Below are 13,200 nucleotides of genomic sequence, written 5' to 3'. Positions count from 1 at the left end.
AGACATGTGTGTGTGTGTGTGTGTGTGTGTGTGTGTGTGTGTGAGTGAGAGAGTGTGTGTGTGAGTGTGTGTGTGTGAGTGTGTGTGTGTGTGTGTGTGTGACGATCAGCACCACTCATGTGCTGTCGGTGTGTTCAGAGTCCATTAGCGCCGCCGTCGTTGAATCTCTGTTGGTCATGTGATCTAATCAGCCTTTAATAAAGTGCTCATCAGGGACCGAATCGCTCGCTATCTGACATCAGCAACCATCTTCAGCAAAACACACCTGCTGTTCCATCTGCTGATGTTATCATGGAGAAAAACCTCCACCAGACCAGACACGTTTGAGCAGGTGAATCTCCAGAGAAACGCTGGACCTGAATAAATGAAGTTAAAGAGGTTCATGAAGGTTTCCTGTGATTAATATGCAAACGAGCGGCTGTGTGTGAGCCGTGATTGGTCCCTGCTGATGCCTGCAGGCTCTTTCCTCCAGAGGTCTGGGAAAACAGTCCTGCTCAGGATCTCAGTAATTGGGTTCATGTTGTGACCCGTCTAATCGTCCGTCTTAAGAAAGCGTCCAGCGGTGAACCTAATGGTGTGGGAGTGAGTCGTGGGTCACTGATGTTCACCAGCTCAAACCCTAATGAACCCTAATGAAACCCTAATGAAATATGTACTAATTTGCACACATTTCCAGAACATATATCTGAACATCGGATAAAGTCATGTTCATAATTATTGTTTGATTATGATTAGAGTTCAAAGTTTTTCCAGAGGGGATTTTGGATTTCTCTTTTCATCACTCCATAAACCATAAAATACTATCAACAGACAGAAAACAAACACATTTTCACCATGTTTTTAGGAGTAAAATGTTGTATAAATCAGTGTGAATGAAATATGAACAAACCTTCAGAATATACAGTAGAGAGGAATAAAAGTTTGGTGTATGTTAGAGAAAAAACTCTTTAAAGATATGGATTGAGATCGAAATCTACAGACGCAAACAGATGAAGTGCAATAAAATTAACACTTAAATGTGTGTTTTGGACGTTTTCTTTCCACTAGTCTGAAAGAAGAGACATGATATGGAAGCAAAAACTGAGCAGTGCATGAAAACACACTGGTTTCGCCATATTTTGAATAAATGCTGTCAGTTTTCTTCATAGCTGAAGACATGAGCTGATCTGGACATGTGAAGGGTCACTATCATCTCTAGAGTGAATGCTGGCTTCTGTTCCAGATAGACATGTAAACAGTGTTGAGGACGTTGTGCTTCTGGTTTATGAAGGGTGTCGCAGGTCAGCATCTCCTGACCGGCTGACGAGTGTCAAACGCTCCTCGAGTCTCTGGAAGGAGCTCAAGATCATGTCAGAATGAACTGCGAGTTCCTGGAACGTCTTCAAGAGCAAACATCTGCAGTTCGCAGATTCATCAATCACAGCGGAGAGTTTACAAACACACGCAGCAGATCATTGAGTCTGTGAGAACCGCTTTAACTACTCAACTAGTTACCCGTCCGAGTCCTCACAGCACAAATATATATATAAATAACTCATTCCTGCTACAGCAGAATAAATACAGCAGAGCGCAGCGTGTTTCAGCGTGTAACGCTCTCCAGTGTCGCATCATTCATCATATTTGAGCGGATGATGATCCAGATACATTGATCAGCCTTATAAAAGTGCTGTGACGGGAAGCGTCTCATTACACTCAATTACTTCAATCAGAAATGTTGAACTGAATTGATCTGGATAATGACACGATTGTCTTCTGTAGAGCTTTTTTACAGCTGAAATTGGATTTGATGAACTGATGAACATTAACATTATTTTCCTGTTTATTACTGTGAAGCTGGTTTGAATCAATCTGGATTGTATAAAGTGCTGTAGAAATAAATGTGACTTGACATGAATTGAAAAGGGCACACACACACACAAAGACTCGTTAAGGTTTAATTAAGCTGGACTCGTTGAGATGATTGACTTTTGTATTTGTATTGGAAAGTAAAGTGGTGTTGACTGAGTTTCTGTGAGTTGACTGTGATGATGATGAGGATGGTGATTCACCTGATGAAGTGCGTGAGGTTGCATCTGTCGTCAGGATGAACACGATTCATGTCGATGCTGAATTGTTCTCCGCATCTCTCCATCTCCAGCAGCAGGAGCGTCTGATTGCACTGCAGGAGCCACGGCCGCTGGGTGAACAACAGATCAACGCCGTCTGCGTCTGAAGAGACAGAGCGTCAGTCCACATGCTGAGAGACACAACTGAGACATCATTAAAATACGACTGAGACATGATTGAGACACGACTGAGACATGATTGAGACACTACTGAGACATGACTGAGACAACTGAGACATGATTGAAATATGACTGAGACATGATTGAGACATGACTGAGACAACTGAGACATGATTGAAATACAACTGAGACATGATTGAGACACAACTGAGACATGACTGAGACACGACTGAGACATGATTGAGACATGACTGAGACAACTGAGACATGATTGAAATACGACTGAGACATGATTGAAATACGACTGAGACATGATTGAGACATGATTGAGACACGAATGGGACATGATTGAGACACGACTGAGACATGATTGAAATATGACTGAAACATGATTGAGACATGACTGAGACAGGACTGAGACACAACTGAGACATGATTGAGACACGAATGGGACACGATTGAGACATGATTGAGACACGACTGAGACATGATTGAGACATGACTGAGACATGATTGAGACACGAATGGGAAACGATTGAGACATGATTGAGACACAACTGAGACATGAGACACGAACGAATGGGACACGATTGAGACATGATTGAGACACGACTGAGACATGATTGAAATATGACTGAAACATGATTGAGACATGACTGAGACAGGACTGAGACACAACTGAGACATGATTGAGACACGAATGGGACACGATTGAGACATGATTGAGACACGACTGAGACATGATTGAAATATGGCTGAAACATGATTGAGACATGACTTATGACCTATGCTCTCATTATGACCTATGCTCTCTCAATGTCAAATGCAGAAACGTTAATTCAAGCGTTCATGACCTCAAGGTTAGATTATTGTAATGCTTTATTGGGTGGTTGTTCTGCACGCTTAATAAACAAACTCCAGCTGGTCCAAAATGCAGCAGCTAGATCTGTACTGTTAAAAGCGCTATATAAATAAAGGTGACTTGACTTGACTTGACACAAATGAGACATGACAGAGACATGAGAGACACTCACCTGATAAACCTCTCGTCATCAGCGTGTTCACTGCTAAAACAAAAACAGTTTCATGATTAGGAACCAGATATAACTGGATTCATATCTGAGATTCTGTACAATAATTTCTCTTTAGTTTAACTGTCACAAAGAAAAATCCCTGTTTGTACATCAAATATATGAAATAAACCTGTAAGAAAAACACTATTATGAACCACATTTCAACTGAACTCGTTTCATAGTTATTGAACTGAATCAAATCAACACTGAACTCTACTACTGTCTTCTGTAGAGCTGTTTATAGCTCAAACTGAATTTGTTTCATAATTTTTGCAGCATTAACACTGTTATTTTCCTGTTTATTTTTGTATCAAAACAATCTGTATTGAAGAGCTCTAGAAATAAAGGCTATTTGACTTAAAAGAATTTACAACCATGCTTGTATTTTAAACCCAAGTACATTTATATATGATACAGATGCTTTAATCCAAATTACAGCTAGATCAACCAACGAGACTTGTTTGGTAACCAGCTTCACCAGAATCCTCATGCGAGTTGAGCAGCACTTTTGTTCTGGTGAAGAGTGTGTCAGTGTTATTCCAGCATCTAAAGCAGCCTGCAGCAGCATGTGAACGGATCTGGTGTTCAGCAGGGCTGTCAGTCCGTCCCTGAGGAGACGCATGAATATTAAGCACAGCAGACAGACGGCGGGACGCGCATGCGAGTGCACATCAACTCAAACTGTGTTCAGAGACATTAATACAGTCTCCAATAGAGTCCTGACTCAACAACATCACACCGGCGCTTCATCTCTGAGAACTTCCACACACGAAAGACAATCTTGCATTTATATTAGATAATAAAGCCATAAAACAGGCAACAGATCCAGTGACTTCAACTGCACATTCAAAGTCAGTATGACGTGTGCATGATTATCACATTTGCACTTGTGTTCAGTTCAAATATCATGTCGTTTCTTGTAATATAGTGCACGGCTCTAATGTTCAGACATCCGTTGAACGAGCCTCACGTGTCTGCATGTGTCACCAGTTCAGGCCTTGAAAACACTTGACTGTTATTGTGCTAAATTTAGCGGTTTCCTGCATGCGGACACAGACGCGAGCACCGTGATAATGCTCAAAGGCTTCTGGGAGCTGCTGAGTTTCCCTGGAGAAGCTGTCCATCATCACGGAGACGCTCGGAGCAGGGCATTCTGGGATCAGGGTTGGGTTAAACGGTCCAGACACTAAAATGCTCAACCTACGTGAGCAAATGTTTGACTCAGGTGATTCCTTCAGAGACGAGACACACTGTACTCTAGTAAAAGATGTGGATGGCACTGTAAATGTCAAACGCCAAACACACTCGGATCTCGGAACAAGAGAAAGATTCAAGCTCATGTGAAAGCCTGATGATATGCAACAAAACACACATATGCACTAAATTTAACATTTATGTATTTGAATTGCACATAAAATTTCCTATTGGTTTACACAGTTTTAATATAAACTAATAAACTTGATGTGATTCATTTTTTGTCAGTCATAGATGAATGAAACAGGTCAGATTTCTGCACTTAATTATTTGCATTTATTTAAATGATCATATTTGCAAAACGCATTTACTTACAATAAGCATAAGTCTATTCATTGTGAAAATGATTACATTATAAACATGGTTAAAATATGACTACCTGTGAAACAAGCAATGAATGAACTGAAACAAACTGGATTTATTGATGATAAATACTGTATATAAAGTTGGCTATTGTGCATTTAAAGCACATTCAGTTTATTAGCACTATTACAGAAATCTGACCTGCTTCATTGATGTATCTTAAAAAATGTAGGCCTAAATTTAGTTTTGTCTAAAGGTTCAATGGACTGTTCCACTTCAGAAAGTTAGGTTTTTCTGATTATTATTTAATATGTCAGGGTTAATGTCTGCCGTTCAGCTTTGTTTGATGAGAATGTAAACGACTCTCATATTCACCTGCTGTTGTTTCTCTGCCGTCTGAAATAAATGATCGACCTTCATCAGTAATCAAAACAGCTTCATCTAAACGAGCTCTTCACAAACGAGCTTCACATTCAAGAGTTTGTGGAATCGTTAATATCTCTGCTCCTCTGTTCACTTCTGTGTTTGTTTGTACCATATTGATATTTATATGAAAACGAACGAACTGACGAGGTTATAATGTGCGTTCTCATAGCAACAGCTCCGTCCACTCAGAGCAAAAACACAACGAGAGCAATTAAGCTCAACTGGGTAATTATTTGATGATAAAAACAGCATTAGTGTGTGTGTGTGTGTGTGTGTGTGTGTGTGTGTGTGTGTGTGTGTGTATGAGTGTGTGTGTGTGTGCTGACACACGTGGCTGATGGTGCTGCTGGATCACAGCCTCAATTAAATCTGAAATTAAAGGTGTTTCTGCGCTTCCTAATGGAACTGTGTCCAATTTGCCTTCGCAATTTTCTTCCAGTCACTTCAGGTTAGTGTTTAAGGGCCGGTGCTGAATGTCAGTCAGCGTGAATCACTGCTTGTTCACAAACATCGGCAGGCTGCTGTTAATCACTGATGGATCTTAATTAAAGATCTTAATTAACACTGATGGATCTTAATTAAAGACGCCTGTGCATTTAGCAGGTGCTTTTATCCAGAGTGAATCAAACCCACAATGGCCATTACTAGTGCAGTGAACTACAGCAGCACTGGCTTTCACATCGGAGTAAATGAATGTATAATGTTTAAACTGGCCACAGTTATAGACATACTACAAAAATAAATTTAAAAGTTGTAAATAAAGATTATTGGAGTACATTTTATAAGAAAATACTATTTAAGTTTGTCTACTTCAAAACTTGCCATGTCTTTGTATTTATTTGTGAACTGCACTATCAGTGTCTGAGTGAAAACTGTCTGAAAGCAAATCCTGCAATGATGTGTTTCAGTGTTGATCGTCTTCAGTCGTTTCATCATGTGTTGGTCATCATCTCTCAGACACAATAACAGGATGAACATCGGCGCTCGTGTGGAAGAGTGTGAAACACAGCAGGGTCAAAAGGTCAAAGCTCAGATGAACAGGTCAAGGAGGGCAAAACTGCGTTCAGAGAGCATGATGGGAAATAACACAGACAGACAGTGGAGCCCAGAACTGAAGGATAAATGATGATTCCTCCATCATCATTCCAGACTAATTCAACCTCAGCACACGTTTAAACTACAGATTGATGATGAGGTTAAATAAACATCAGTCCTAAAATACCAGTCAACACTAGAATTTTCTAGTGATTTTCATTATTTAAATAGCATGAAAATGAATCTGATTTAAACAAACACATCTCTTACTAACTTTAAGATGAAAACTCAATCAAATGCAAACATGCGATGAGAGGAGCAGAAGAGGTTTCTGTATAATATGGATAGAACATCCTTCAGCGAGTTCATCACCGCTTCCATTTAACGCAGCTGAAATCAGCCAAACATCGCTCTCATTTCCGTGTTCAATCTGCTCCTCGGGTGGACAATCACATCTGATCAGAATCAATGTTGTCTGTGCTCCCAGAGGAGTCTGATGTCACTCTATTAGCGGGACGTCCTCGAGGAATTCGAGGGTTTGAGATGCTCTGCTGGAGGAGAAGAGCCGTGTAATCAGCAGAAGAGCCTGAGAGACTCCATACAGACATCACAGAGCTGTGTTCATACCAGCCTTCTGAATCCACATCAGTGTTTCTATGCACTGCTGTATGCAAGACGTTTGTCATACTGAAACATGCATGAATGTCTATATCTGTTATAATGTATGGCAGCTGATTTTCACAAGATTTAGTTTATTATTCATGTTAGATAATTCTGCATGTGGCACACTGCAAAGTTTAGTCAGTGACTATAATTAAACTATAATTAAATGTGGGACTGAATCTGAAAATATGATGATTCAGATTGAGATAAACAGAAATGGACGAAACTAAAAATATGATATGTCATAATAGATCTGTGCTTTAAGTCTCGGAGTGTAAATGCAAAATATTAGACCTGCCATTTGTGTCTTTGCTTTTCATTTTATTAGTATTTTTTCTCTTTTAAAGCAATGTTTACTTAATTGAAAAATATTTGAAGGCTAGATAATATTTTAGTATACTACTATGGTTTTTATTCATATTTAGAATTAGTGTTGATGTTCTATTTTTATTTAATTTTAGTTAAAGTTTTAGTCATTTTGTTGTGTTTTTATTCATTTTTAATTCAGTTTTCTATTTTAGTGCATCAAGACAAACTAAATGAAAATGAGGAATATTGCTTTGGCAAATAGCTGAAATAAAATCTGTATTTATTTAGTTAAACTTTAATTTAAGCAATGCGAGTTTATTTGTGGTTGTAGTTTTTCTGTTCTTTGTAGGTGTGGTGATAACGTGACGAGGGGCGTCAGACACACAGAAGCTCTGGAGGATTCGTCAGTCACATCTGATTCATCAACACACGAGCACACCAGCGCCGGTGTCACTCATTATCAGAGACGCTCGCTCCGGCCTTCAGCGACGAATACAGTCCACGAATAGACACTTCTCACGGCTGACAGCACCTGCGCTCATGACCTCAGACACACACAGTTCAGATTAATGTGATAATTCACTATGGAAGAGAAGAGAAGTGAAATAACGTCTTCAACAAACAGTGTTTAAAACTCAAACTACATGCTGTGAAAGCATTACTGATTATGTCCACATCACAGCCATGAACACAGGATTCCTCTGAGTCTGTGTGTTTGAGTGTATGATGGAGTCCTGCGGGTCACCACTGCTTTCACAACGCTGGCAGCACACGCGTGTGTTTGCTGAACCATCAGCGCAACTCCACGTGTGTCACAATACACCAGAAAAATCAAACCCAACTGAGACGGAGACGTCTGAACCTCACCACAAATACTGAATCAGATGGAGAACCGAGATCAGACACACAATCAGATCAGACAAACCATTCACCAGCCGAATATTTACCTGAACTCTTAGTGAGATTTTCAGATGATATTTCAGTAATTTATTAAATGTTCATGTTTCTCTGATTGACAAGCAGATAAACTAATAAAATACTTGATCTTTTTTAGTGTTTTATTTTGATTGATTTTATTTTATTTTTATTTTATTATATTTTTTTATATTATTTATTTTATTTTCCTCACACACACACTCAGAGCTCTTCATTCTCATCATCATCATCATCATCATCGCGTGTGTGTCTGAGACTCGTGTCCCATCAGGATTTCTTCTGAAGGATAGCTGACCAGACATGTGTGTGTGTGTGTGTGTGTGTGTGTGTGTGTGTGATTCATTAACGGCAGCAGCATCGCAGCAGGAGGTCTGAGCACTGAGGGCCTCTGGGTAAAAGCTTTAACCTTGTCAATGATACGCTTTGGCTCTCCAGCGAGCATATGTGACAGTATGTGAGCGTATGTGAGAGTATGCGAGAGTATGTGAGCGTATGTGATAGTATGTGAAAGTATGTGAGAGTATGTGAGAGTATGTGAGAGTATGCGAGAGTATGCAAGAGTATGTGAGCGTATGCGAGAGTATGTGAGAGTATGTGATAGGATGTGAGAGTATGTGAGCGTATGTGAGAGTATTTGAGAATATGTGAGAGTATGTGAGCGTATGTGATAGTATGTGAGAGTATGTGAGCGTATTTGAGAGTATTTGAGAGTATGTGATAGTATGTGAGAGTATTTGAGAGTATGTGAGAGTATGTGAGAGTATGTGATAGGATGTGAGAGTATGTGAGCATATGTGAGAGTATTTGAGAATATGTGAGAGTATGTGAGCGTATGTGATAATATGTGAGAGTATGTGAGCGTATGTGAGTATATGTGATAGGATGTGAGAGTATGTGAGCGTATGTGAGAGTATTTGAGAATATGTGAGAGTATGTGAGCATATGTGATAGTATGTGAGAGTATGTGAGCGTATTTGAGAGTATTTGAGAGTATGTGATAGTATGTGAGAATATTTGAGAGTATGTGAGCATATGTGAGAGTATTTGAGAGTATGTGAGCATATGTGAGAGTATTTCAGAGTATGTGATAGTATGTGAGTATGTGAGAGTATGTGAGCGTATGTGAGTGTATTTGAGAGTATGTGATAGTATGTGAGCATATTTAAGAGTATGTGAGAGTATGTGAGCGTATGTGAGTGTATTTGAGAGTATGTGATAGTATGTGATAGTATGTGAGATTATTTGAGAGTATGTGATAGTATGTGAGCGTATTTGAGAGTATGTGATAGTATGTGAGCATATTTAAGAGTATGTGAGAGTATGTGAGCGTATGTGAGTGTATTTGAGAGTATGTGATAGTATGTGATAGTATGTGAGCGTATGTGAGCGTATTTGAGAGTATGTGATAGTATGTGATAGTATGTGAGCGTATGTGAGCGTATTTGAGAGTATGTGATAGTATGTGAGCGTATTTGAGAGTATGTGATAGTATGTGAGCATATTTAAGAGTATGTGAGAGTATGTGAGCGTATGTGAGTGTATTTGAGAGTTTTTGAGAGTATGTGAGCGTATGTGAGAGTATTTGAGAGTATGTGATAGTATGTGAGCGTATTTGACAGTATGTGATAGTATGTGATAGTATGTGAGAGTATTTGAGCGTATTTGAGAGTATGTGAGCATATTTAAGAGTATGTGAGAGTATGTGAGCGTATGTGAGAGTATTTGAGAGTATGTGAGAGTATGTGAGAGTATGTGATAGTATGTGAGAATATTTGAGAGTATGTGAGAGTATGTGAGAGTATTTGAGAGTATGTGAGCATATGTGAGAGTATGTGAGCATATGTGAGAGTATGTGAGAGTATTTGAGAGTATGTGAGCGTATGTGAGAGTATTTCAGAGTATGTGATAGTATGTGAGCATATTTGAGAGTATGTGAGAGTATGTAATAGTATGTGAGCATATTTGAGAGTATTTGAGAGTATGTGAGAGTATTTGAGCTCCACAGGAGACGTTCACACTGCCATCCCACTTTAACTTCACAGTTAATAACCGTCCTTCACATATATGAGCTGACGATCATACATGAATCATGAGCTTCAATTCTCTGATGCTCACATGACATGCAGCTAACTTCAAATGTTTTATTTTGATTGATTTTATTTGGAAAGCATTTATTGGACATTTTTATGATTTAATTGATTATAACAAACCCTGGTTTGAGAAACACTTATCTAGAGCGAATCATGAGCTTCAGTTTCAGTGATACAACTCATCATAACCCTTTGATGTGTAAATTATTAAACCACAAAGAAAATCTTCATGCTTCTTTTTACTTTAAAAGCAATCATTTACTCATTTCAGTCACACATCTGACAACTGCAATAAAAACATAAAGGTAAATGTTCCAGAGGTACAGCTATGATTAGTTTATGTATTTATATGGTCTTAATAATAATAATAATAATAATAATAATAACAATAATACACACTTTGAATGTTAAAATGTTTTTTTTTAAGTAATGGACATCAGGGTCAGAAAGAACTGCTGGACATTCTCACTGTCTCACATTCTGAATGAGTTTAATTCAGATCTGTGTGTGAATCTGCTGAATCACACACACACACACACATTTATTTCCCCTCACACTCGTAATAAATACACAAATGCGTTTGAAATATTAAACTGGCATAAAGAGATGAAATACACTCACCGAGGATGAGAGAAAGTTTGAAGAGAGTGAGAAGATTCGGATCCATGATGAAGAAGCGAGTTTGATTCAATCAGCTCAAATCTCTGAACACATTCATCATTCATATCCAATCAAACACATCGATCCGGTACATCCGACAGAAGCAGCGGCTGATGAACTGATTCTGGAGCGGCTGAACATCCTCTTCATCCCCGCACCTTCATCATCATCATCATCATCATGAGTCCATCAGCGGAGCACGAGAGGAGCGATGCGGAGCTCAGAGATTCTGTGCTCTCTCTCTCTCTCTCTCTCTCTCTCTCTCTGCACACAAAAACAGATATGACTTAAATATGCCACTAAAAAGTGCCTTATATGTATTTTTCCTTTACTAGTGGGACACACACACACACACACACACACACGAAAACATCTCATTAAAAACATCTTAATGATGAAATATCACCATGAATACTCTCTTACTGTGATATAAGTTTAATAAACAGCGAATCGTCATCACTGAAGCAATTTACTCTGAATTATTTACTACATTATCTAATAATTATTTACCACAGTAAATAAAATCATCTGAGAAAGATGAATAAACAAATGTACTGCGTCATTATAAAGTCAAGGTGTGTGAAATATCTGAAAAACTATAATAAAATATTAATATTAGTTAAAGTATGAATAAATGTAAACACCTTCTCGTAACATAAGCGTAGATTGAGGCAGGAGTTTTATTGTGGAGGATTAAAGCTTTACTAAGAGCGCCACCGTGTGGCGGCATGAAGCACAGCGGAACTCTAAACACGAGGCGTTTGTTTCCAGACGGAAGAGTTTTCTGTTGGACCGCCAGCGCGAAAACTCACATGAATATCAACAAAAACCAAAAGAAAACTCCGCAAAGTTTTCAAATATCACATTTACTGCCGAAAAATTAAGTTCCGAGATAAATCATCGATGTCGGATGTCTGAATCACTTCACACGTGGGTTTAAATATGTTTATTCTTGATTTCTGTCTTATGATGGAGATATTCTGTTTATTTGTGTTTAATGAGTTGAATACTTTAGCCTTTAAAATCAGACGTACTGTATTTCATCTGTAATCATAAAGAGCGTCTTTTGTTCCTCGTGTTGGTCTGGTATGTGTTGGTCTGATCTGTGTTGGTCTGGTCTGGTCTGTGCTGGTCTGATCTGTGCTGGTCTGGTATGTGTTGGTCTGATCTGTGTTGGTCTGGTCTGTGCTGGTCTGATCTGTGCTGGTCTGGTATGTGTTGGTCTGATCTGTGTTGGTCTGGTCTGTGCTGGTCTGATCTGTGCTGGTCTGGTATGTGTTGGTCTGATCTAAGCCGTGTGTTCTGCGGCTCACCTGCGATCACCTGTACTTCGTTCTGTCAGGTCGGGTCGCAACTGGAGGAGTCAGTATGTGGTGTGAACTCTCACAGGTACGAGATCCGAATCACTGCCGAAACTCACACTTACATCTCAACGTGATCGTCAGCTTCAGTTCATGACAGACTTTCTCACATTTATCTTCATGTTTCAGTTCAACTTTTTACTAGAATGAATGAAAATGCACTAGAAAAGAAAAGAATGCAAAATAGAAGCTGTTTCACTGAATGTCTTGGGCTTTTGGAGCTGCTCTAAATGCACTGTAAATGCTTCTGAGTTTCAGGGGAATTTCTTCGATGAGTTCCAGTTGGAGGGAGTGTCTGCTGACACCAGCGAGATCTTTCTGGAAGTGGCTCCAGAGAATCTTTCCAGGGCCTTAAAAATGGCTCAGAACGGCAAATCTAATCAAGCTGCCCAAGAAGAGCTGCCCGTGTCTCACGCTCGCCGCGGAGCTGGTGAGAACAGCCGGCAGTAACAGCAAAGATTAGAACAGAACTTGAATAATTAATACTTTTAATAATTTTGCTCTGTTTTTATGTTTTTTATTATTATTTTGAATTCGTTTTTATATTTTATATTTTCATTTTCATTTTGTAGTTTTTACCATTTTTATTACATTGTTTTTTTTATATTTTAATAGTTTTTATTCATAAATATTTCTGTTTTTTTAGTACGTGAAGTTAAAGTAAATGAAAATGCTAAAAAAAAAATCATTTTATTTAATGACAACTTTATGATTGTATTTTTTTAAACTATAATGGCATTGTTTTCTTCCAGTATATAGTATAAATATGTTTGATAAACCTGACAGCATGATGGTCTGACAGTGATCACACACACACACACACTCTCTCACTCACACACACACACACTCTCTCACACACACACTC

The 13,200-nt window shown here is 38.8% G+C and overlaps 1 protein-coding gene across 3 annotated transcripts in view; it reads right to left on the bottom strand.

Annotated features, from left to right (window-relative positions):
• The window catches only part of LOC107756862 (receptor activity-modifying protein 3), a 14,175-nt gene extending 2,964 nt beyond the window's left edge, over nucleotides 1–11,211 (bottom strand). Inside the window, exons 1-3 of one of the 3 annotated variants that reach the window (XM_016574170.1) lie at nucleotides 10,936–11,211; nucleotides 3,260–3,292; nucleotides 2,049–2,208 (exon numbers count right to left, since the gene is read on the bottom strand). In XM_016574170.1, the coding sequence (XP_016429656.1) occupies nucleotides 2,049–2,208; nucleotides 3,260–3,292; nucleotides 10,936–10,981 (239 nt within the window). In that variant the 5' untranslated portion in view covers nucleotides 10,982–11,211. The remainder of the gene's footprint in view (nucleotides 1–2,048; nucleotides 2,209–3,259; nucleotides 3,293–10,935) is intronic. The other 2 variants (XM_016574171.1, XM_016574173.1) reach the window with 2 other exon arrangements.
• Between the last annotated feature and the right edge of the window lie 1,989 nt (nucleotides 11,212–13,200).

This window comes from Sinocyclocheilus rhinocerous, unplaced genomic scaffold (assembly GCF_001515625.1).
Source record: "Sinocyclocheilus rhinocerous isolate Xijiao unplaced genomic scaffold, SAMN03320098_v1.1 scaffold5890, whole genome shotgun sequence".
NCBI classification, from domain to species: Eukaryota; Metazoa; Chordata; class Actinopteri; order Cypriniformes; family Cyprinidae; genus Sinocyclocheilus; species Sinocyclocheilus rhinocerous.
This window is presented reverse-complemented; position numbering and strand designations above follow the sequence as displayed.